The sequence below is a fragment of the Lampetra fluviatilis genome, chromosome 3, assembly GCF_964198595.1.
Source record: "Lampetra fluviatilis chromosome 3, kcLamFluv1.1, whole genome shotgun sequence".
NCBI lineage: Eukaryota > Metazoa > Chordata > Hyperoartia > Petromyzontiformes > Petromyzontidae > Lampetra > Lampetra fluviatilis.
The window spans coordinates 31,128,831-31,150,642 of NC_136277.1; the positions used below are offsets into that span (position 1 = coordinate 31,128,831).

Here is a 21,812-nt window from a genome sequence, read left to right on the forward strand (position 1 = left end):
CGTTCGAGAATTCAAAGCTCGGAATGGTGAACTCACCTGGCGAAGGTGATGCCGATCGCGTTGTCAGCAAACCTGTGGGAACGACAAAGAGGCAGACGCGGCGTTAGCGGACCCACTCGCGACGACCACCGACCGCTCCAGCCAGGACTTCAATATTCCCAGCAGGTCCATCCGGAATGAGAGACCCCGGGGGAAATGATTCCTGCACCCCGACACTCCACATCGGGTATAACCCCCTCTCGTTACGGCGTGAGCCGTGTGGGAAGAGTGGGGGGACGGTGGTGGGGGTGGTGGTGGTTGGGGGGGGTGAATGGAACTTCCGCGCCAGCGCCTGACACGGCGTGCGGGGACTCACGCGGAGTTGCGCACGGAGATGGTTCCGCCGCGCAGCCAGGCCCCGTGGTCGTTGCGGAACGCGACGAGGCGGTCGAAGACGGCAGCGACGGCCGGCTTGGCGGGGTCGGCGTCCTCGTGGGGCCGGTACCTTCGTGGGTGGGGGGGGCGAGAGAGAAAGGGGGGGGGGGGCTGCGTCACCGTGCGTGCGTGCGTGACGCCGCCGCTGCCCCGTGGCCGAGTCGTCACGTTCGAACTTTCCGAGCGATGGTGGTGGGGGGGGGGGTGGTGCTCCTGCCGCGTCACTCCGCGTGGAGCTGCTCACCTGGCCGTGACGGGGGACAGGAACTCCCGGGGGCTCTGGGCGCTCGCGGGCGTCACCTTCACCCCCTTGTCCAGGAAGACCCCGGCCTGCGGAACAACAGCGAGCCGTTAGCCCGTTAACCCGTTAACCCGTTAACACGTTAACACGTTAACCCGTTAACCCGCCCCCACCTCCCACTGAACAACACCGGGCTGCGACCTGCGCCGAGACGTCTGTTTCGCCTGCTGCACGTTGCAATCCATTGTCATCGTCATCGTCTTCATCGTCGTCATCACATCATCATCGTCATCGTCGTCATCATCGTCATCATCGTCATCACATCATCATCGCCGTCATCGTCATCGTCGTCATCATCGTCATCGTCGTCATCACGTTCATCAGCCGTGTCCACCCCCGCATCAATGCGCATCCCCCATCCTGCCGTGGCGTTGCGCTGCGAACTTTGCCGCTCCACCTCCGCGGTGGGCGAGACCCTCGGCCGTGCACCTCCTTGTCGATGCAATTGCTGCCCTGCGATTTATAGATTCTCTTATGCTGCTTTTTTTAAAAAGACACAACAAATAAAACGGCTTCGTCTCCGGTTTGAATCTGCCGAAAGTCTATTGCACGCTCGTCCTCGCGTCAGCGGATCTTTGTTACCCACCGGATCCATCAATCTTTCTCTCTTGGCCCTAAATCACAGGCGAGTTGCCGCACCCCCCCCCCCCCCCTCCTTTGCTGCGGCTTCGCGGTCTTCAGTTTTTTGCGCTTCCAGACGCAAGTGTGGCCCCGATGTTCGTGGCTCCCCCACGGAGCCATCCGATGTCCCCCCCCCCCCTTTGACCGCAGGAATCTTTTCGCCAGCCCTCATTGACAGTATCCGTCACCAAGGGCATTACCCTCGGATTGCCATTAAACCTTTATTTGCAGTGACGCGCGAGCTACACGTGAACAAGCCACGTCGGAGCATGTTGAGACGACACCTTTACGAAACTCCGATCGCTCCACTGGCTCCCAATGCTAATCCTGGATCAATCTCAAGACTGCGTCTGTGTGCGTGTGCAGGCATTGGCGTGCGCACGGGCAACGGTCGCTCTAGCGGTCAACGCACTGCTGTTACCAACCCGGCGGCCCGGCCTTTGACTTCCAAAATCAACGGCGAAGCCGCCCTGGACCTCCCCTAAGTGGACTCAGCCTTTAACTCGCAACTCGGTGCGGCGTGCGTAAACATCAGCGCGGCGTCCAGACGGTAGCGCCGTGCTTAGCGCTATGCTGCGCCACGAACCAGGCGACCCAAGTTCGATTCTCGCTCACAGTCACCGACACCGGTGACGATTATCTGAACCGGTCGTGGGCCTCCCCTAGGTCGACTCAGCCTCAAATGTGTACCTGGTGCGGTGTGTAAACACCGCGATGTTGGCCTGCCACGCGGATTGTGAGCATACGTAGAAACCCTGCACCCTAACGGCCCCGAATGGGCAACCTCGGGCTGGGGGGGGGGGGGTATCTCCGTCGTGCGCGAGCGCCGTACCCTGCTGTTGGAGTGCGCGCGGTTGTTGCGGAAGAGCCCGAGCGGCGAGAGCTCAGAGTGACCCTCGGGGAGCGCGCCCGCCGAGAGCCCCGTGGGCACCCGGTGGAACGCGAACCAAAACCCCACGTCCTGCGGCGGGGAAATAACACCGACGTCGACTGGGTCAGCTCTCGCTCACTCTCTCGTTCTCTCACTCACTCGCTCGCTCTCTCGCTCTCCCGCTCGCTCTCTCGCCCGCTCTCTCGCTCGCTCACTCTCTCGTTCTCTCACTCACTCGCTTGCTCTCTCGCCCTCTCACTCGCCCTTTCGCTCTCTCTCCATCCATCCCCCGTTTCCTCGTCTATCCGTGGCTCTAAGTCCATGTTTCTGCGTCTATGTCGCCCCGTTTGTCTTGGACTTTACCATGATTGATTAGATTTATAATAAATCGTGGTATAATAGTAATAATTATTATAATAATAGTGATGAGATAGTGTCTTTCAAATATCAAGAGTTGGGTGATGATGATGATGACGATTTGATGAATATTACAATTCAGCCATCCGTCAATTTGGGATCGCTAGCAAAGCCATCGGAGCTCAAGGCGCATTCCATTCGGTGCTCTCGCTCCGCTCTCCAGGTCAGGTCATGCCCCGTAAAAAAAAAAAAACCCAAACAAAACTTTAATTTGCAATTATTCTTAGATGGAAGGAACTCGAGCCATGGAGCTGCCCTTGGGCAAGGAAATCAAGGCGATATTAACATTCACAAACTTGGGTTGTACCTACGAGTAACCCGTAACGACAACACACGTGGCCCACCGATGTAACTTAATTAGTCCAGTTATGCGCCTCTGGGTTATTTGGGCTTCTTTGTTTGGTAAGAATCTCCACCCCAGAGGCCCTCCCCTCCAAATGCCCTCACGACCCCCAACCCCCCCCCCGCCACGGAAACCCTCTCAATTTTTTTTGTATCATATTCTCATGATGTTCCTTTAACCCAGCGAATTCTCCGCCGCCGCGGCCTCCATTGGGCAACATGCTGCCACGTGAGCTGCCCGCTGAGTAGAGTTGCCGCGTCATCTTTCGTCACATTGGGGGGGGGGGGGGGGGGTCGAATTTGGGAAGCGTTGACGCCGGCGCACGACATTCGTTGCGGCCGTGGACGGTGCGCGCCCGTCCAGGGCCGTAACAACTCGACAATTATTTATTCATCGATTAATTAATGTATTACTACTTGCTGGGTAAAGCCCACTGAGATGTAAAGCTCTTTGTCAGATTCTAGATTTGAAGCTTTCGTGACTGCAAGGATTCATACTCTTAGGTTCTTTCGGTAAAGTCACGTAGGTAAAAAATACATTTCAAAGTTAATAAAAGTAATAATATTTTATTTCCATTATTACTTTTATTAACTTTTAATTTGATTTTTTACCTACGTGACTTTACCGAATGAACTCTTTGTCAGAAGCGAGCTGGCCCATCAGAAATAATCGCTCAACGAAGTAGTCCTGTCGTCACGTGGAAATGTATAGCGGCCAGAATTCTCTAAACGCGTGGTGGTGTCGATTCTAAACTGGGGAGGGAAAACCCTGAGGACCCCGGAGAAAAATGCACGAGACACGCAAACTCCAAAAATACAGCAGCAGGCGTCAGGGTCGAGATCGGGATCGAACCCACGACCTCCTGTATACCCGTCGAGGTAGTTAACATCTCGCCACTGCGGCGCCCCTGATCACCTGAAATAATTCTGATCTAATAAACGAGGTGATCAGTGAATGGGCCAAGCAGTCGGTCGGAGAGGCCGGGGAAATGAGTGGATGGGTGAGCGGGTTAACGACGAGCTCACCTGAGCACCCGCAGCGGCGTTGTCAATCAGGTTGTTGTTGGGATGGGAAATCCAGAAGGTGGAGACGGCCCTGCGTCGCAGGGCGGCACACGCAAACAAGCACAGCGGCCGGGCGATTAGTGCGCCACCCGCAAACTGCAGCAGCGGCAACAGCAGGAGAAGCAGCAGCAGAAGCAGGAGAAGCAGCAGCAGTAGAAGTAGCAGCAGAAGCAGGAGAAGCAGCAGCAGTAGAAGCAGCAGCAGAAGCAGGAGAAGCAGCAGAATCAGCAGCAGTAGAAGTAGCAGCAGTAGCAGGAGAAGCAGGAGAAGCAGCAGCAGAAGTAGAAGCAGTAGCAGAAGCAGCAGCAGTAGAAGCAGCAGTAGCAGCAGAAGTAGAAGCAGAAGCAGCAGCAGTAGAAGCAGCAGTAGCAGCAGAAGTAGAAGCAGAAGCAGCAGCAGAAGTAGAAGCAGCAACAGCAGAAGCAGTAGCAGAAGCAGCAGCAGCAGAAGCAGTAGCAGAAGCAGCAGTAGTAGAAGCAGCAGAAGCAGCAGCAGCAGAGGCAGCAGCAGTAGAAGCAGCAGAAGCAGCAGAAGCAGCAGCAGTAGAAGCAGCAGAAGCAGCAGAAGCAGCAGCAGTAGAAGCAGCAGAAGCAGCAGAAGCAGCAGCAGTAGAAGCAGCAGAAGCAGCAGAAGCAGCAGCAGTAGAAGCAGCAGAAGCAGCAGAAGCAGCAGCAGCAGTAGAAGCAGCAGAAGCAGCAGCAGTAGAAGCAGCAGAAGCAGCAGAAGCAGCAGCAGTAGAAGCAGCAGAAGCAGCAGCAGTAGAAGCAGCAGAAGCAGCAGAAGCAGCAGCAGCAGCAGAAGCAGCAGCAGTAGAAGCAGCAGAAGCAGCAGAAGCAGCAGCAGTAGAAGCAGCAGCACAACAGCAGCCTTCTTGGGTCAAATGTCCGCAGAATCATCAGAGTGAACAAAAACAAATCCTACGGCAATCAATCAACGAACGCCGTCAAGTTAGAACCACCGCGACGGGATGATCCAAACGGAGCGGAGGCGAGACGGCGGCTCCTGCGGGATTAACCGCGGCGGAGATGGGGGGTGGGTGGGGTGGGGTGGGTGTATTGTGATTATAGTGCGCTGCTACTGCTATTGTTAATCGGGCTGTTATGGATTGACTTATGCAGATAGCGAAGGATGCTAGGTTTAGTGATGTGTGTTGTGTGTGTCGCTATTGTAAACTTTTAATCACATTTGTTGGCAAAACTGTTATGTTGTTTATATAGCATTATTTTAGTAAGTTTTGGAGGGGCTTGGTTTGGCCCAATTTTTTTGATTTAGTGTAGATTTATACTTAAAATTTTGATCTTTATTGTATTATGATTGTTATTGGGATCAAACATCGAAATGGAATTTTTTGCACTTTTTGTACGCAAGCATGGACCGGTTGTGCTTTTTCTGTAGGATTTTATTGTTTACGTGTGTGACGTTTAGATTTATGTACAATTAATTTTAGATGCATCTTGTAATTTTATTTGTTTGTTGCGGTTGAACTCAAATCAAGAACCCAATGGCTCACAGGGTAAATCCTAAATAAATGAAACTGCAACTGGCGTTGGGGAGTTTCGTGGGATCGCTCACATGCAGTCGGCGCTGGGGTTGGGCGTGTACCCCGGATGCACGGCGCCCCGCAGCGCGGAGCAAGCGGCGTCGCCGCGGTCGGTGGGCAGCAGCGTGCCGGGCCGCGTGAGCAGGCCGAGGTTGCGCGCCAGCGTGTTGCGCTGCTCCGCTCCGTCCTCCATGAAGAAGCAGTGGCCCAGCGTGTCGTAGCCGACGGTGTCGTTCACCTTGCGGCGGCGGCGGCAGCGGCGGGTGGGAGATAAATGAATTAAGACTTTTATATAAAGTCAAAACATTGCTCCAGATGGTGGGAAATCGGTGGCGAGGTCGGGGGGTGGGGGGGGGGGGGACAAATACGAGAATCGAATCAACATCAGCTGATCAACTGTGCAATCTGTCAATCGCTTCCGATCGAACGACAGGCCCAGTGATCAGGTCACCGCGCTTCGAACCCGGAGACCCGCTCGAGGCCACCACCACCAGTGACGAATATCTCAACAGGTTCTGGGCCCTCCCCTTTGTCGACTCAGCCTAGAAATGAGTACCTGGTGCGGTGTACAAACACCGTCACCGGGTAGAGACAGACAAGGGCGTCCGTGCCTGGTGGTGCTGACCACCCACCCCGGGTGCCGCTCGCTTCACAGCCCTCGCCCCAAGCAGTCTTGTTGAGGCTGTACGGGGGGGGTTGGGGGCGGTGGGGTGGGGTGGATGGGGCCACCTGTGTCCGCTCGCTCGCTCGCTCACCTGCAGGCCGCTCGTGCCGTGGATGGTGACGCAGCGCGAGAAGCAGTGGTGCACCGCTAGCCCCACCACGGCGGGCGGCGCGGGGTAGAGCGCCGGCTCGTCCACCGCGCCGCACATGTGGAAGTGCAGCGGGTAGCTGCCCAGCACCTGCTGCCCCATGCGCGTCAGCTCCACGTGCGACAGCTCCACCGCGGAGAAGTTCGCCGTCACCTGGGGGCGAAGGGCGGGGGGGGGGGTTGGGGAAGGGCGGGGGGGGGGGTGATGGATTTTCTCCGGGTCCTCCTTTTTTTTCCCTTCCGCATTTTAGAATCAACGCCGCGCGTTTAGAGGACTTGGCCGCGATACAACGCCACGTGGCGACGAGCCACTTCGATATGAGCTGTCGCTTGCGATAGCCAGCCAGGCCGCTTCTGAAAAACGAGCCGATTAGCTCAGTGGGTAAAAAAAGAACTAAATAGTTTTTAATTTAACGATGGGAGAAAGCAACGGCAGAGATCGAAATTAGATCTCAAATTATTTTGGCAATGGTGCACAAGCGCAATTAGTAATGAAGAAGGGTCATTGCCCGAAACTTCGCTTGTTATAAAAATAGACATTTCCTTTTCAAAAGCCGCAGAGTTATTGATGAACGTGGTGAAATTTCAACTCTCGATGGTTGGTATTGATCAGTATTTACATACAGGCGTAACGATGCATTGATTCGCGAGTAGATGGTTACCATAACGATGTTCCCACGGTGCAGTGTATGCGATGATGATGCTTGTAATGCGTTGATGATGATAATGATAATTTTGTGATGATAAGAATGTTTATCCTTCTTTGATTGTATGTCATATGCATGTTGAACATCTTTCGCACCGTACGTAGCTAATCGTAGGTGCACATGATTATGACCATGTCAATCCTGTGCTCATGACGAAGATGATGATTCAGTGTTGTTGATGATGATGATCATCCTGCCATGATGATTACTCTGATGCTGCACGGATGACAACGACGGCGATGAACCGCCTGTGGTAACGAACTTACAAAGATGCGTCAGACACAATGCAACGCCGATAGAGAACCAAGATTGTGACGTCTCCTCGGGGTGCCCCCTGCACCCCCCGCCCGCACCTTGATGTGCCCGCCGAACGTGTCGAAGGAGAAGAAGCGGCAGGCGTTGTCCCCGTAGCAGCTGGGCTCCATCTCCCCCTGGACGACGACGTTCCGCGTCAGGAGCCCCACCTCGGCCCTCATGTCCACGCCGTCCACCACCTCGCCCACGTGCGTGAACCGCGGCTTGCCTGCACGCGCGCACAGGCAAAGGGCCCCCCCACCCCCGAGATAGGCTTAGCAGATCGAAGGGGCAAGGGCTGTTTGCGAGCACCTTTTTGAAGGTTGGCATTTGCACACGAGGAGTTGGGGGTGGCCTGCATCATGCCCGGCCGTCTTTGTCTCCCCAGTGCTGATACTTGTACACCACACGAGGTACTCATTTAAGGCCCAGTTGACCTAGAGGAGGCCCAGGTCATGTCACGTTATCGGTAGTGTAGCTACCCCGATTCAAATACGGCAACACGGACACACAGACACGTGGACACACTGACAGACACACGGACACACAAACACACGGACACGCGGACAGACAGACACACTGACAGACACATGAATACGCGGACAGACACACGGACAGACACACGGACACAGACACACGGACACCTGGACAGGCACACGGACACACGGACACATTGGGGGACACGCGAGCGGGGGGGGTTTGCCGGCCTCACCGTCCACCTTGACCTGGTTGGCGGCGCACTCGGGGCACGGCAGCAGCGTGAACTCCTCCGCCTGGTGCATCGAGAAGTCGGTGCTCGCCACGACCACGCGATCGCCCGCACGCCACGACCGCACGTCCTCCGCCAGGGTCAGCAGCGGCGACCCCAGCAGCTCCACGCGGAACCCACAGCGAGGGATGCCTGGGGAGGACGGGGCCGGTGGGGGCGGGCAGGAGGAGGTGGTGGAGGACGAGGGTTGATGGAGGAGGAGGACAAGGAGGCTGCCGAATGTGGGGACTTAATGCCAGCTGAGAGCGTAAATGAACAACAAAGCGTACACATTAGAGGTAATAACATATTTTAATTAATCTTGATTTGAAGCTTTCGTGACTGCAGGAATCCATACATCATCACCTGATGACGGACGCATGCGTCGCGCCCGAAACGTCGTGATTTATTTTATACCTACGTGACTTTACCCAAAAAACCAAAGAGTATATTTTAATGACTGTGGTCACATTTTCAATTTCCCCGCACACAGCAGCCCACCAGCCCTCGGAATGAACCTGCCCCTACGGACTGCTGCCCTTATGGCCAGTCCGGGCCTCGCCTCAACCTCCTCCATGTCCTCTCTCCTAAGGTCGCCCCTAGCCCCCACCCCACTAGTGCCCCCCCCAATAACATAGTGGTTGGGGGGGGGCTGGTGGTGGTCACCTTCCTCCCAGGCGCTGTAGGCCGTCACGCTGTAGTTGCTCCCGTCGGTTGTTCGGAAAGCGTGGCTGGCGGAGGCGACCCCGTGCGAGTCCATGTTGCGGTATTCCCGGAGGTCCTCTTGTGGGGGGCCCGGCCCCCCGATCACTGCCACCATAGCCCACGAGTATCTGCAGTGACACCGGTCAGAGCGGATGGGGGGTGAGGGAGGGGGGGACGTGGAGGTGGGGGCATTGCATCACACTCGAGGTTCTTGTCATCATCAGCGACATTTTCGTAATCGTTAGCTAGGTTCTACCACTGCTGGATGAAGGCACTGCCACATATACGTCTATACACACACAAGATTAAGATTATCATCCTAATCAGACATGGTCTCTCAACTGCCGGATGATGGCCTCGACGATAGCCATATTCATTCATACCGTATGAAAACTATTTAAATTTGAGGGATTTGTTCGAATGCAGCTTGATCTTCCACGTGCAATAGACGTATGGTATTAAACATGGCCCAAGATGGCTTTACTCGTGTTGACTTTTTTTCTAAAAGAAAGTAGTCTTATAATGTTCAGTAGTTGTGTGCACGTGCTTCGTGCGTGTGTGTGTGTGGCCATGCAAGATGCACCGCACCACTGCCCTCTGGAGGGTGAATCTGGGAGCGCACCGAGGGCAGGCGCTTGTTGGCGAGCGCCTATTTAAGGCCGCGTGTTCGGTCCGGCTATGTACGCCTGCGAGACTTTGACATTGAAAAAAAATACCGACAGAGATGAGATATTGACACTGTTAATGTATTTGCTGCAGAAGGATATTGCTGCTGCTGCTGCAGCAGCATCTAAGCTGGGATTGTTGCACACAGCATTGATATGCGGTGCTTTTTTCTGGAAGACTTTGCTGTTTTTTCCCGGATTTTTCTGTTTGAGCAAAGTCACTTTAAGATGTTTTCTTGTTCATGTTTTTTGTTTGTTGCGGTTGCACCCGATTCAAGAGCCGCATGGCTCACAGGGCTATACCTAATACATGAAACTGAAACAGTGACCAGCGTAGAAGTAAGAAAAAACGTTGCACATAGAAGAAGACCACCTGGTGATGATGAGGATGATGCAGGCAGTGATGAGAAGTAGAGTGGCACTATTTGGACACATGCGTAAGGTAGACAACAAGGAAGAGAGAGAACGGCTCGAGGGCGACGTCGTCACGAGAGATCGATGCCAGGAAGTCGTGGCACTTACTCGAGCCACATTGGCGCAAGGCAGAGGGAGAGGGTCGTGGAAACAACAAATGACGAAATGTGGAGTGGACACCTCCTGCGGGGCTATCTGCCCCATGGATCGTGATGACGATTAAAGGCCGAGGATGCAACGGTGGTGGTGGTGGTGTGGCCGCAACGGTGCCCAGCCACCCGTGTCTCTCTGGTGCAGAGTGACGTTGACCACGTCACACCAAGTTGGCAGGGAATAGTGGTTGCGGTGGTTGCAGCGCACTTGACGACGGCTAACATCAGGGAAACGTGTGACATCTGAACCTGCCCCACCCCTCGACTCCACACCATCTGTTCTTCTTCACCAACACGCACTGACCAACGTGGTGAAGTATGGTCAAACAACCCCAGCGACCCACACGACAGGGCGTGGGGTGGCGCTTCATTCACCCAGCAAGTGGGCCCCGCGGTGGCTAGGAGATGTTAACTACCTCGCTTGGTATACAGGAGGTCGTGGGTTTGATTCCGACCCTAACGCCTGGTGTATATTTGGAGTTTGCATGTTCTCTCTCTCTCCCTCCCCGTGGTCGCGTAGATTTTTCTCTCGGTTCTCCGGGGTTTTCACCTCCGCATTGAGAATCAACATCACGCGTGTTGAATATCTGGGTGCTGTAAATGTTCACACGATGATAAGCCACTTCGTTGAGTTATCATTTGTGATGGCCAGGTCGCTTCTGAAAAAGAGCTGCATAGCTCAGTGGGCATTACACCTGGTAAAATAAAAAATAATAGTTTAGTTTGTTTAATAGTTTAAGTGGATGTTTGACAAAGGACCCGTCGACTCCATTGGAACCTCATTTGCCAGTAAAAAATATGATAATTGTTTTTTTTACCCTTCTATCTGGCAACAAAACTGACACCTTTTTTTACAAGGAGTCATGTTTGCATAGACCACAATACCTGCAATCATAATGCAAACAAAAAACATAACTCTGATAATGAGTGCACTGTCCTTGAAGTTGATTGGTCCACACCCGAGACAGCTTTCCTTAGAGCCTAGTCTCACATGGGTTGGACCAGATGACGCCAAAAGCCTAGTCTCACATGGTCCAACCCATGTGAGACGAGGCTCTAAGGAAAGCTGTCTCGGGTGTGGACCAATCAACTTCAAGGACAGTGCATACATTATCAGAGTTATGTTTTTTGTTTGCATTATGACTGCAGGTATTGTGGTCAATGTAAACATGACTCCTTGTAAAAAAGGGACCCGTCGACTGTTGACGAAGTGAGAGGCGCGTGCGAGCCCGTGCGTCTCTAGAACGTTTATACCTCAATGAATGACATCTGCCGGTTTTATTTGGCAGCCGATGCTTGCTCGGCCACAAAGTCGAAGCTCACGTGAAACCACGTGCAGAGCGAGCGGGGAACAACCGACAAACGAGTTGGTTGGTGCCGTCCGTGAAACGCTAGCGGCGCAGCCCTGCGATTGTTCGCAAGTGCCGATTGCTGGCGGAAGGGCCTCCCGGCTCGAGGCTAGCGCTTGAGAGAAACCAACATTCTATGTTCCAGAGGTGTGGACTCGAGTCATGTGACTTGGACTCGAGTCAGACTCGAGTCATGAATTTGATGACTTGCGACTCGACTTGGACTTGCATAACAATGACTTTGTCCCACCTATGAGATGTGGACTCGAGTCATGTGACTTGGACTCGAGTCAGACTCGAGTCATGAATTTGATGACTTGCGACTCGACTTGGACTTGCATAACAATGACTTTGTCCCACCTCTGCTATGTTCCCACGCCTACCGCCTTTACCGGCACGCACTGAGCGGCGTAGAGTGAATTTATGGCTGAATAAATCTCCACGAAGCCGCGTGGCAGGGCGCGAGAGTCCTCAACAGCCATCTTAACGGCCAACATTACGTCTCCAAATTGCAAATTGGATTTGTTTTTCTATCTCTCTCTCTGATCTATCTCCGTGCGTGTCCCGTCTCTCTCTCTCTCTCTGGGTACATTGTCAAGCACACATCTTCTCCTTACTTCTCGGATGAAAAACATTTTCATCCGTCCAATCAGCGTGCATCTGGCCCCAGTTTACCCCCCCCCTCCCCCAATAAAAAAACAGGACTTGCTTAGAGGAGCAACAACAACAGGAAATGATAAAACCTCGTGATCAAGAAAACATTGCTACGGTCGCGAATTCCACCACGCCCCCACCCCTCCCAAACATTCAAACGATGAGAATGTTAATTCAAACTGCGACACTGCGCAGGCGCGCGAGTGCCAGTCTGCATAGCTCCGTCTGACGGCCCCAAACCTCCAATACGGACGCTCTTCACCCAATTACACGAACAATCCTCCCCAACAAAGCGGGCACGCGCGCGCCAGTGAATGAATAAATGCAGACAGCTGTAGCAGAGTTCAGGGTTCACGCGCACTATTTTTTTGTGTGCAGACGCCACCCTCTCTCGCACCCCAGATAAGTGATGCAATCGGATAATATGGTCCGGGTGCAGACACATGTGGGGGAGTACAGAAGCCCCACTCCGACAAAAATTAAAAAAAAATGTTGCACCAGAGAAGTTCACATCCCACGTGTCCCTTTAGTCGGCTGTTGCACAACGCGTGGCTTATTTGGCAGCCGGGCACTTAGCCTCGAGTCTGGCCCCGATTTAAAACGCACAAAGTTGTAGCCTCAACAGACTGTTGGGGCAAGTGCTGTTGGCGAGCACACCAATACCAATTAGGCGCCGTTCGCCACTAAGTGACGGTGACGGCACCCACGGCGACCGTGCCAGGCAAGGTGCACTTTGAGGGCACGTGAAGTATCGAAGGCTCGCTGACAGACGGGGTCACTGGACAGACCCAGGTGCCATGGATTGACTGATTGAGATTACTGGCAGATGCACCAGCTGTACCCCAGCTGTACGTACACACACACATGGGTTCCTTTGAGCGTGGAACGGCAGCCTACCACTGGGACAAACCCTGCTGATGAAACCGAGAAAGTCAAAACCGGGCGGGGGGTGGGGCTCAAAAGTTTTGCCTTGCTGAAAAACAAAATGCTACCGGAGGGCATTGGAAGAGAAGGCCAACCATGCTGATTACTCTAAATGTGATTTCATGTCAGTAATTGTTTTTTGTTTGCTTCGGGTGGTGGCGTGAGATTCACGCTCTCGTCGGAATGGGAGAGGGGACGGAATATGAACGCATCTCACGCACGTGAGAGTCGGGGAGATTTAAACGCGGCCTTGCAATCGTGACCACAACAGAACACGGGGAGCCGTTTCAAAGCGCCTCGTTGTGCGACTCGAGTTGACTGCCATCGGTCGGGCAGGATGCAGAATTCTGCCGCGCGGGTTTCGCTTCTCGGGATGGTCCTTGACCCGGGCTACACCGGACATTTATAAGGAAAGCCCCGCTCAAGCAAACTCACATGACCGACTGGGGAACGCATCGAAAATGTCACTTTTGTTTCAACAGGTTGGAATCCTTGCCTGCCCAGATTAACGAAGTAATAACCGTGGCACATTCCCGTCCCTGCCCCTTATTACCACCGTCACACCTCCACTCACGCAACACACAAACCAGACCCCCCACCCACCCACCCGTGCCACCACCTCGAAGCAATCTCACGTCTCCACGAACTTGGTCGCTGGCCGCGTGACATTTTGGACATTTGTCACATGTTGGGACCTGCGCTCAGCAACGGTGATTTTAACAACAACAACAACAACAACCTCCTGGCGCAACTGCCAACCCCCACCCCTTACCGGTACTGCAGCTCGGCGACGAATCTGCTGCCCGTGATGCTCCCGACCGCGAGCCGCGCCTCTCGCCCCAGGCTCTTGGCCGCCGAGTCACCCACGGCCACAGCCACCACGGTGCCGGGAGGCAGCGCTCGCAGGAAGTGGAGGAGGCGCTGCGACTCAGTGGGAGACTCGTGGGTGTCGAAGCGCTCCGAGTGGAGGAGCTGTGCCTCGAGCGGGTCCAGCACCCGCACGTTGATGCCCCGGCTCCCCCACTGCCACTCGAACGAGTACTCGCCTGCGCGCGTGTGTGTGCGTGTCCGCACGTGTGTGCATGCGTGTGTGTGTGCATGCGCGCGTGTGTATGTATGTATGTGCACACGCGTGTATTTGTGTGTGTGCGTGCGCGCGTGTGTGTTTGTGTGTATGGGGAGCGGATGTGTAGCGGTTAGCTCCAGTGGTTTCCTAACATCGGAAGGGAGAACGTTCCAGACGGCCGCAGAAGCACATCTGAAAACGCGCGATGCAGTGACGGTTTATGCTCTTTGACGAGATCAGCAGCAAGGTTGGCAGTGATGCACGAGCACAAATTGCGACTCAACACATTCGTCAATAACACGTCCTTGAAATGAAACCGATACATAACTGGCAACGTTCCGGGCCATGACCCTCCTCCATTTGCTCTCTGAGTCCCCCCCCCCCACCACGCTCCCTTCTCCTCTTACTCCCTCCCGCCCGCCCGCTCACCGTGGGGCAACCCGGCCGGGTGCAGGGTGCGCGCCAGGCGAGTCCACGACAGCGCAGGCCGCCCGTGGAGCTGCAGGACGCCGCCGGCGCCGACGCCGATGAATTTCCTGCCGTAGCCCGGCACGGGGACGCCCTCGTCCGCGCGCCCGTAGAGCGCGATGGTGGCGCGCGCGCGGTACGGGCACGCGCGCGCCCCCACGTGCAGCTCCCCGCCCGCGTGCACGAGCAGGTGGCGCGCGCGCAGGGCGACGTGCAGGCCGGGCCGGTCCGCGAACACCAGCTTGCCTGTGTTCACAATCAATCGGAATGTTTCTATATATACTGAAAGAATCCGATGAGCTACAAATCTCTTTTTTTGTTGTTGTTCACAGGATGGCTCCGGTAGGGGTGGGTCAGAACGTTGACAACAACAAACATTACACACACAAAAACTATTTGAGTGCAAAATATAGGAAAGGTAACCAAATCGCTGAAAAATAAATATACAAATTATACTCAACTATTTATATCTTAGCAGGTAAAGCCCACTGAGCTATTAGCTTATTTTTGAGAAGCGAACCGGCTATCACAGCGAAGTGGCTTATCATGTGGACATTTATTGCAGCAAATAAATCATTGCTTTTGAGTGCAATGATTCGTCATTGCGCTGCACTGTAGATAAGATCGCTGGGCATGCACCACACCCGGCCGCCTTTGTCTCTCCCAGTGCTGATGTATTAGACACCGCACGAGGTGTTGGTTAAAATATTCGTCAGTCGTGTTGATCCTCATCATCATCATTATTGCAGTGATCATGATCATTTTAGCGATCGTCATGATGATGATGTGAGTGGTCCATTCACATCGTCGATAACACGTGCTATCAGTCGTCATCATCGATCTCGTCATTTGCATCATCGTCACCATCATGAAGGGCACCGCAGTCGTCGTCGTCACAATTTGCGCGTGCACATCACGCGAAGTCTCAATCACATCGACCAAGTAAGCAACTGCGACAGCGAGATAAGATTTAAACTCACGCGTTCCTTAAAATACGGAACGGGTGGTAACCACGGCTGCATCCCGGTCCTCGGAGAACATGGGGGGGGGGGGTGGAGGAGGGGTAGAGGGGGGGGGGGTAGAGGGGGGGGGTGGAGAGGGGGTTGAGGGGGGTATAGGGGGGTGGAGGGGGATGGTAGAGGGGGGTTTGAGGGGGGGTGGAGGGGGGTTGAGGGGGGTTGAGGGAGGGGTTGAGGGGGGGGGTGGAGGGGGGGGTGGAGGGGGAGTAGAGGGGGGGGGGGTGTACAGGAAGGACGCCCCCACCTCCATCCCGGATCTCGATGGAATCCAACGACGCCGACTCCTCGAGGCGCAGGAACTGACCCTCGCCGATGACCACCTTCCTCGACTCGTCCAAGCCCGGTCGCCAAGGTGACAGGGATAAGTTCTGATCCGGGCAATTGTCTGTGTGTGTGTGTTCGTTTGTGGAGTGGGTGGGGGGTGGGGGAAGGGGTAGGTGGGGAGTCGATGTTCACGGGGTTGACATCATCGTTGAGAGGAAGGCTCGGGTGAAGGGTGGGAAGGAGTGAGATGATGACAGCATGCGGTGCGGCGCGGACAGGAAGGAAGACAAAGGAGGAAGAGGCGGAAGAGACGGACACGACCAACGTGGCGTGAACTTTCCTGTCGCTTCGAGCGACCCCCCCGCCCCCCACCTTGCGTCTTACCGATTTTACCGCCGTTCCAACGGAATATTAACACGTGACACGCTACACGCGCCTGATGATTGCTAAACGCTCCCACCCACCCACCGCAGGCGTCACAATGGGAGCGCTAGTTGACGTGGACTCGGAGCTCTGTGCTCCACGTGCGACACACACGTCCACAATGGGCACGCCGCACACACACACAGACACACACACACACCAGCACACACACACGCACACACAAGCACGCACACACACACAAGCACGCACACACACACGCACACACAAGCACGCACACACACACAAGCACGCACACACACACAAGCACGCACACACACACGCACACACACACGCACACACACACACACACAAGCACACACACAAGCACACATACACGCACGCACACACACACGCACGCACATACACACGCCTCGTGCTCCCTCCTCTCTTCATTTGAAGCAGCATTGCGCGTCACGTGGGAACAAAGATCCCCCGCGCAGTCTCAAGCAGACTGTTGGGGACAAGCGGTGTTAGCGAGTAGCACCTATGACGGCTGGCACGGCACACGAGGGCGTGGGTGACCAACACCACGCACGGCCGCCTTTGTCTCCCCAGTGCTGATTTTTTTTGTTTACCCACCGCACCGGGTACTCATTTAAGGTGGTTGAGTCGACCTTACTCACGACACGTCTTTTCTACCAATCATCAGGCTCGTGCAGCGCCTATGTAACGACCACTAAGCTGCACGTACGAACGGAGGACGCATGGGTAAACTCGGGAAAACACGATCACACGTAGCTGGTCGCGAGGAGTGGCAGTCAGAGTAATCCCAGTCGTAAAGCAGAGGAGGGAGCGGCATGGTCGCGGTGACGAGTCTAAGACTATACAGACCTGCTGCTGCTGTTGCTGCTGCTGCTGCTGTTGCTGCTGTTGTTGATGCTGTTGCTGCTGCTGTTGCTCAGTTGGTACCACACGGAGATCGAGGAGGCGCCGTAAGGTGCCAGCGCTTGTTTGCGAGCACCTATTTAGCGATTCGCTCACGCGATCCTCGCAGATTCGGAAGTGCGAGGTTTTCTCGCCACCACTCCCCCCAACTCCCCCTCTCCCCCCCCACCCCCCCTCTCTCCCCCACCCTGCTTCTTCTTCACCCCCACCCTCCTCCCATCTCTCTCTCTCCTTGTGACGCAACGCGAACGCTCAGGATTTGCACTCCGCATTTAAACACAACAAAAATGTATTGCGGGAGGTCGCCCACCCACCCACCCACCACAACCACCACCACCATCACGTTCTTCTTCTCTCACCCTCGCCGACCTCAACAACATCATTATTATTATTATTCACAGGAAATTCCTAAGGCTCATAGAGCCAAACGAAAGCAGGGCGAAATTTCCCAAGTTGTGAGATGAGATCACTTTTTTTTTTAGGCGACACGAGACGGCCAAGACTCCCGTGCGATGCGGGTGATGGCCATGATGACGATGATGACCATCACGATGATGGTGGTGTCGATGGGAAGTTACATTTCCGAAGCAACAAAGGGAAAAATCCGCACACATCAGGATTTTTCCGCAGCTGCAGCAGCGCGCTCATATCCGTTCCCCGCACACGGGAGCTGAACTTTGTTAGTGTATGCACGCATGTATGTATGTATTTGTGTATGTGTGTATGTGTGTATGTATGTATGTGTGTATGTATGTATGTGTGTATGTGTGTATGTGTGTATGTGTGTATGTATTTGTGTATGTATGTGTGTATGTATGTATGTATGTGGCCTTCATAGGTGCTCGCTAACAGCACTTGCCCCTAGAGTCTATGAAGGCTATACGGGGGATCTTTGTCTTTTTTTCTAATGCAAATAACTAAATAAGTGTCACGTGGGGAGTGGAAGTATAGCGGTCAGCACACTGCGCGACGGATCCGGCGTCCCGGGTTCGATCTTCGCTCGCGGTCAACACAGACCAGCGACAATCATCTGAACCGGTCCTGGGCCTCTCTTAGGTCGACTCAGCCTCAACTGAGTACCTGGTGCCGCGAGGGATACAAAGGCGGCCGGGCGTGGTGTTGGCCACCCACAGCGCCGTGTGTCGTACCAGTACAGCACTAACTACAAACGTCTGCGAAGGCTATACGGGGGGGGGGGATCTTTGCCTTTACAGTACGATAGAACGCGCGCATTGTTGCGTAAAAATAACTTTAAAAGAAAAAAAAAACTAAATTGTCGCAGCATCCAGCGACAACAAAAAAATATTGAAAAAAAAACAGAAAGAAAATAATTCCCATCCATCATTCACAATTCTTCCCATAAATAGGCAAGTTCCCAACTCTCTCCCGAGTTCATGTCCCGGGGAACTGAATAACAGGCACAGCGAGAGAGAGAGAGAGAAAAACAACCCTTTTAAAGGTGCAGGTTCAGCTGCATACGCGACACAATTCATTCCCCTTCTCGCACTCCGCGCTCGCTCTCAATTGCGTAAACGCAGATCCGCAGGCGGGCACGACTGCCGCTCATACATTTCGGGATGCCAACAACAGAACAATGCACGAGTGCGTGTGTGTGTATATATACTGGCACGTGATAAAACACACACACAACTCTGGCTCGACAACGCGCAATCCCCTCCCACCATAACCAAAGTAATAATTTGAAAGAAATCAAGAAAAAACAACACAACCCGTAACATCTGCAATAACTTCACACGCGGGAAGCCGACCTCGGATTGCTGGTGCCAAAGATGCGCTCGCCGCAGGAGCACGCGCGCCACGCCCGATTTCCTCCTCCTCGGGATGTTCATCATTCCCACGGGCGCGTTACTTGGAACAACGGCGGCATCAAAGCACAACGCGCACGGCAGCCTCCTCCCACCGCCCCCCCCCCCCCCCAGTGCGCCGATTGCCCTCAACGCCAAGACGCACCGGGAGACGAATCGCGTAACGAGACGGCTTCGTTCAAGAAACGCCCCAACCACCACCACCGCCACCACGGCCACCACGACTCGCCGGTAAGGTTCCACGTCTTCACCAGTTCACGAGCGCTCAGCCAGCCGGTAAACAACGCTCAGCAGCAACTCAAAGCCACCGCCGCCGAACTCGCGAGCGGCAGCCGTGGCACTCGCCAGCGGCTACCGCCAGGAAATTTGAGCCGCTCGCCATAAATCACGACCGCTCACCATAGATTACGACCACCGCTCACCAGTAAATAGACCACTCGCCAGCCAATCACAATCACTCACCAGCAATCGCCACCACTCACCAGCGCTCACCCATACGCACCTGCAGCGCCCATCTAACGCGCTACCGCGTAGCGCACAGCCTCGACACAAAAATCACAGAGTCACACACGGAGAGGTGTGTGGGGGGGGAAACTGCGAGGTCGCGGATCAATTTCAAATGCAAGCCACGGTTCAGACACGGGCGCGTGCTCATTGCTACCGCCAGTGCCGCGACTGACCCAAAGAAGAAAAAAAATTAAGCTAAATAAATTGACAGTATTTTTAAAACCAAACATAATCCAGCACGGCACGTGACAACAACAACAACACACGCCACGCGCACGCACTCACGTGGCACGCTCACGCGCCCCAGCAGAATGCTGCAGCCCCAATGCCGACGGTGTTGCCGAGTGGCCACGAGAGGTCGTTTGGTGGTTTTTGTTGTTCATTTTTTTTGTTTGAGATGCAACCGAGGGACTCACCGACACCGTTCCACTGCGACTCCACCGCTCGCGCGCCGTAAGACGACGACGACGAAGACGACGATGTTGACGCGGACGATGAAGATGCGAGTCGAAGCAACGTGCTCTCTGCACAACGACGTGGCCGCCGATCGCCCGTCGTGCCTCTACAGCCACTAATTGAGCAGTTGAGTCGGAACGTTTCGCGTCGTCTTGTCCGCCACTCTCGCTCAGAGACGTTTCTCGTGAAGGTTGTGATGAGGTCGATGAGTTATTGAATTCTGCCGCGGCCGATGAATCTGCCTCTATTTATACAGAATCCGAACGGACCCCCCCCCCACACTCCCCCCCACTACACCCCCACCTTCTCCCTCCCTCCCTCCTCTCATCTCCTCCCTCACCTCCCCTCACTCCCCACCACGCCCCCACCCTCGTCCCCCCTCACCTTCCTCCAACCCTGACCGCTACCATCCGCAACCCCCTCGCTTGACTCCCTCGCTCTCCCATCACCACCCCACCCCTTCCTCTCTCCCCCCTCCGCCGACACCGCCACCCCCCTCTCTCTCGGCGCAACCTTAAAATTGGCGGTCGTGTAAATAAATAAATAAATAAGCTCGCAGCCACGCAAATCAAATGGAATGAAATAAAACAAGCGCGCACACACACACGCACGCGCGCGCGCACACAGCCGTGGCCAGACGCCCTGAAATGTTTCCAAATTCTGACGCCGAGGAATGCGGATCCACATTGCTGGCGTTCCTCTGCAACACGCGACCTCGGCGCGCGTGGTTCAATCAAGAGTCCCCCGACCCTCTATCCCCTTCCTGACAAATAACCCACCCCACCCATCACAGCCACCCTCCAAACTCCATACAGATCCCCTGTAACATTCCCAAGCAGACAGAATCACCTCCCCAACTCCCACCCCTTTTATCCATCCCCCCTCCCCGTCTGTGGCAGCTCACACCCCGCTGCCCCACCCCTCGTCCTTCATCTCTGGCTCCGCGCGTGCTCTCTGCTCGAGTCGAGCCTCGTGCGTTCTCGCGTGGGGGCGCTAAGCGCACGGAAGTTTGCAGCAGCAGCAGCAGCAGCTGCAGCAGCGCTACTAATGTCGTTATCAGCATCGGAAAGGGTGCCGTTATCATCATCATCCTAGTAGAGTAATCAGCGTTACTTCTATCGTTATCAGCAGCAGCATCAGCAGAGGTGCCGTTATCACCATGATCATCCCAACAGAGTCATCAGCAGCATCGTTACTTCTATCGTTATTAGCAGCAGCAGCAGCAACGATGCCTTTATAATTATCATCATGCCAGTAGAGTCATTGTTGTTCAGCAGCAGCATAAACGCCGCCCATCATAAAACAGCAGCAGTGGAAACAGGAGCAGCATCGCCATCATTTGCATTACCACTGCAGTGTCATTATCACATACACCAGTACCACCAGCAGCAGCAACAGCAGCAGTAGCGCCGACATCGGCAGCATTATCATCATCGGCACGAGCAGCAGGACCTTCAAAACCGTAATCCACCACTGCCAGTAGCAGCAGCAGCAGCAATGCTCCCTCCAATCATTATCGCCAGCACATTCGTCGGCATCAGCGGAGGCAGCAGTAACATCAGCAGCAGCATCAGTAGCAGGAGCAGCGTCAGCACTAGCATCAACCAGCATCAGCAACATCATCAGCACGAGCCAACATCGCCGTCATCTAAGCGCCAAGTATTTGCTGCGGGCAGTTTGGTCACAAGGGGTCTCAGCCCCGTGAATGACTTTTCCTCGGTGAGTGCGTCACTTGTCATCAAAGGCAGCGTGTGGTGTTTACAAATCGAGGAGCTCGAGTTTATGAAAGCGTTACTTTCTGAGTACGATGGGTTGGTTGGACTTAAAAGTCAGGGTTTGATAAATGAAATTATAAATAGTGTATATTTGGTACTAATTTAGTGCTCTCTTGTAAATAAAATAAA

At 54.4% G+C, this 21,812-nt stretch overlaps 2 protein-coding genes across 3 annotated transcripts in view; both read right to left on the reverse strand.

Annotated features, from left to right (window-relative positions):
- LOC144931001 (cell migration-inducing and hyaluronan-binding protein-like) overlaps positions 1 to 20,156 on the reverse strand; it is an 89,951-nt gene extending 69,795 nt beyond the window's left edge. The window contains exon 1 of the mRNA XM_078854858.1: positions 19,869 to 20,156. The gene's annotated coding sequence lies outside the window, so the exon portion shown is untranslated. The remainder of the gene's footprint in view (positions 1 to 19,868) is intronic.
- The window catches only part of CEMIP2 (cell migration inducing hyaluronidase 2), a 57,181-nt gene that overhangs the window by 14,263 nt on the left and 21,106 nt on the right, over positions 1 to 21,812 (reverse strand). For both annotated transcript variants that reach the window (XM_078854856.1, XM_078854855.1), the window contains 13 exons: positions 15,792 to 15,932; positions 14,490 to 14,774; positions 13,767 to 14,040; positions 8,798 to 8,964; positions 8,096 to 8,284; positions 7,443 to 7,612; positions 6,327 to 6,536; positions 5,604 to 5,809; positions 3,993 to 4,062; positions 2,169 to 2,297; positions 659 to 744; positions 356 to 484; positions 37 to 72 (listed from right to left, as the gene is read on the reverse strand). In XM_078854856.1, coding sequence (XP_078710982.1) covers positions 37 to 72; positions 356 to 484; positions 659 to 744; positions 2,169 to 2,297; positions 3,993 to 4,062; positions 5,604 to 5,809; positions 6,327 to 6,536; positions 7,443 to 7,612; positions 8,096 to 8,284; positions 8,798 to 8,964; positions 13,767 to 14,040; positions 14,490 to 14,774; positions 15,792 to 15,932 — 2,092 coding nt within the window. The remainder of the gene's footprint in view (positions 1 to 36; positions 73 to 355; positions 485 to 658; positions 745 to 2,168; positions 2,298 to 3,992; positions 4,063 to 5,603; positions 5,810 to 6,326; positions 6,537 to 7,442; positions 7,613 to 8,095; positions 8,285 to 8,797; positions 8,965 to 13,766; positions 14,041 to 14,489; positions 14,775 to 15,791; positions 15,933 to 21,812) is intronic.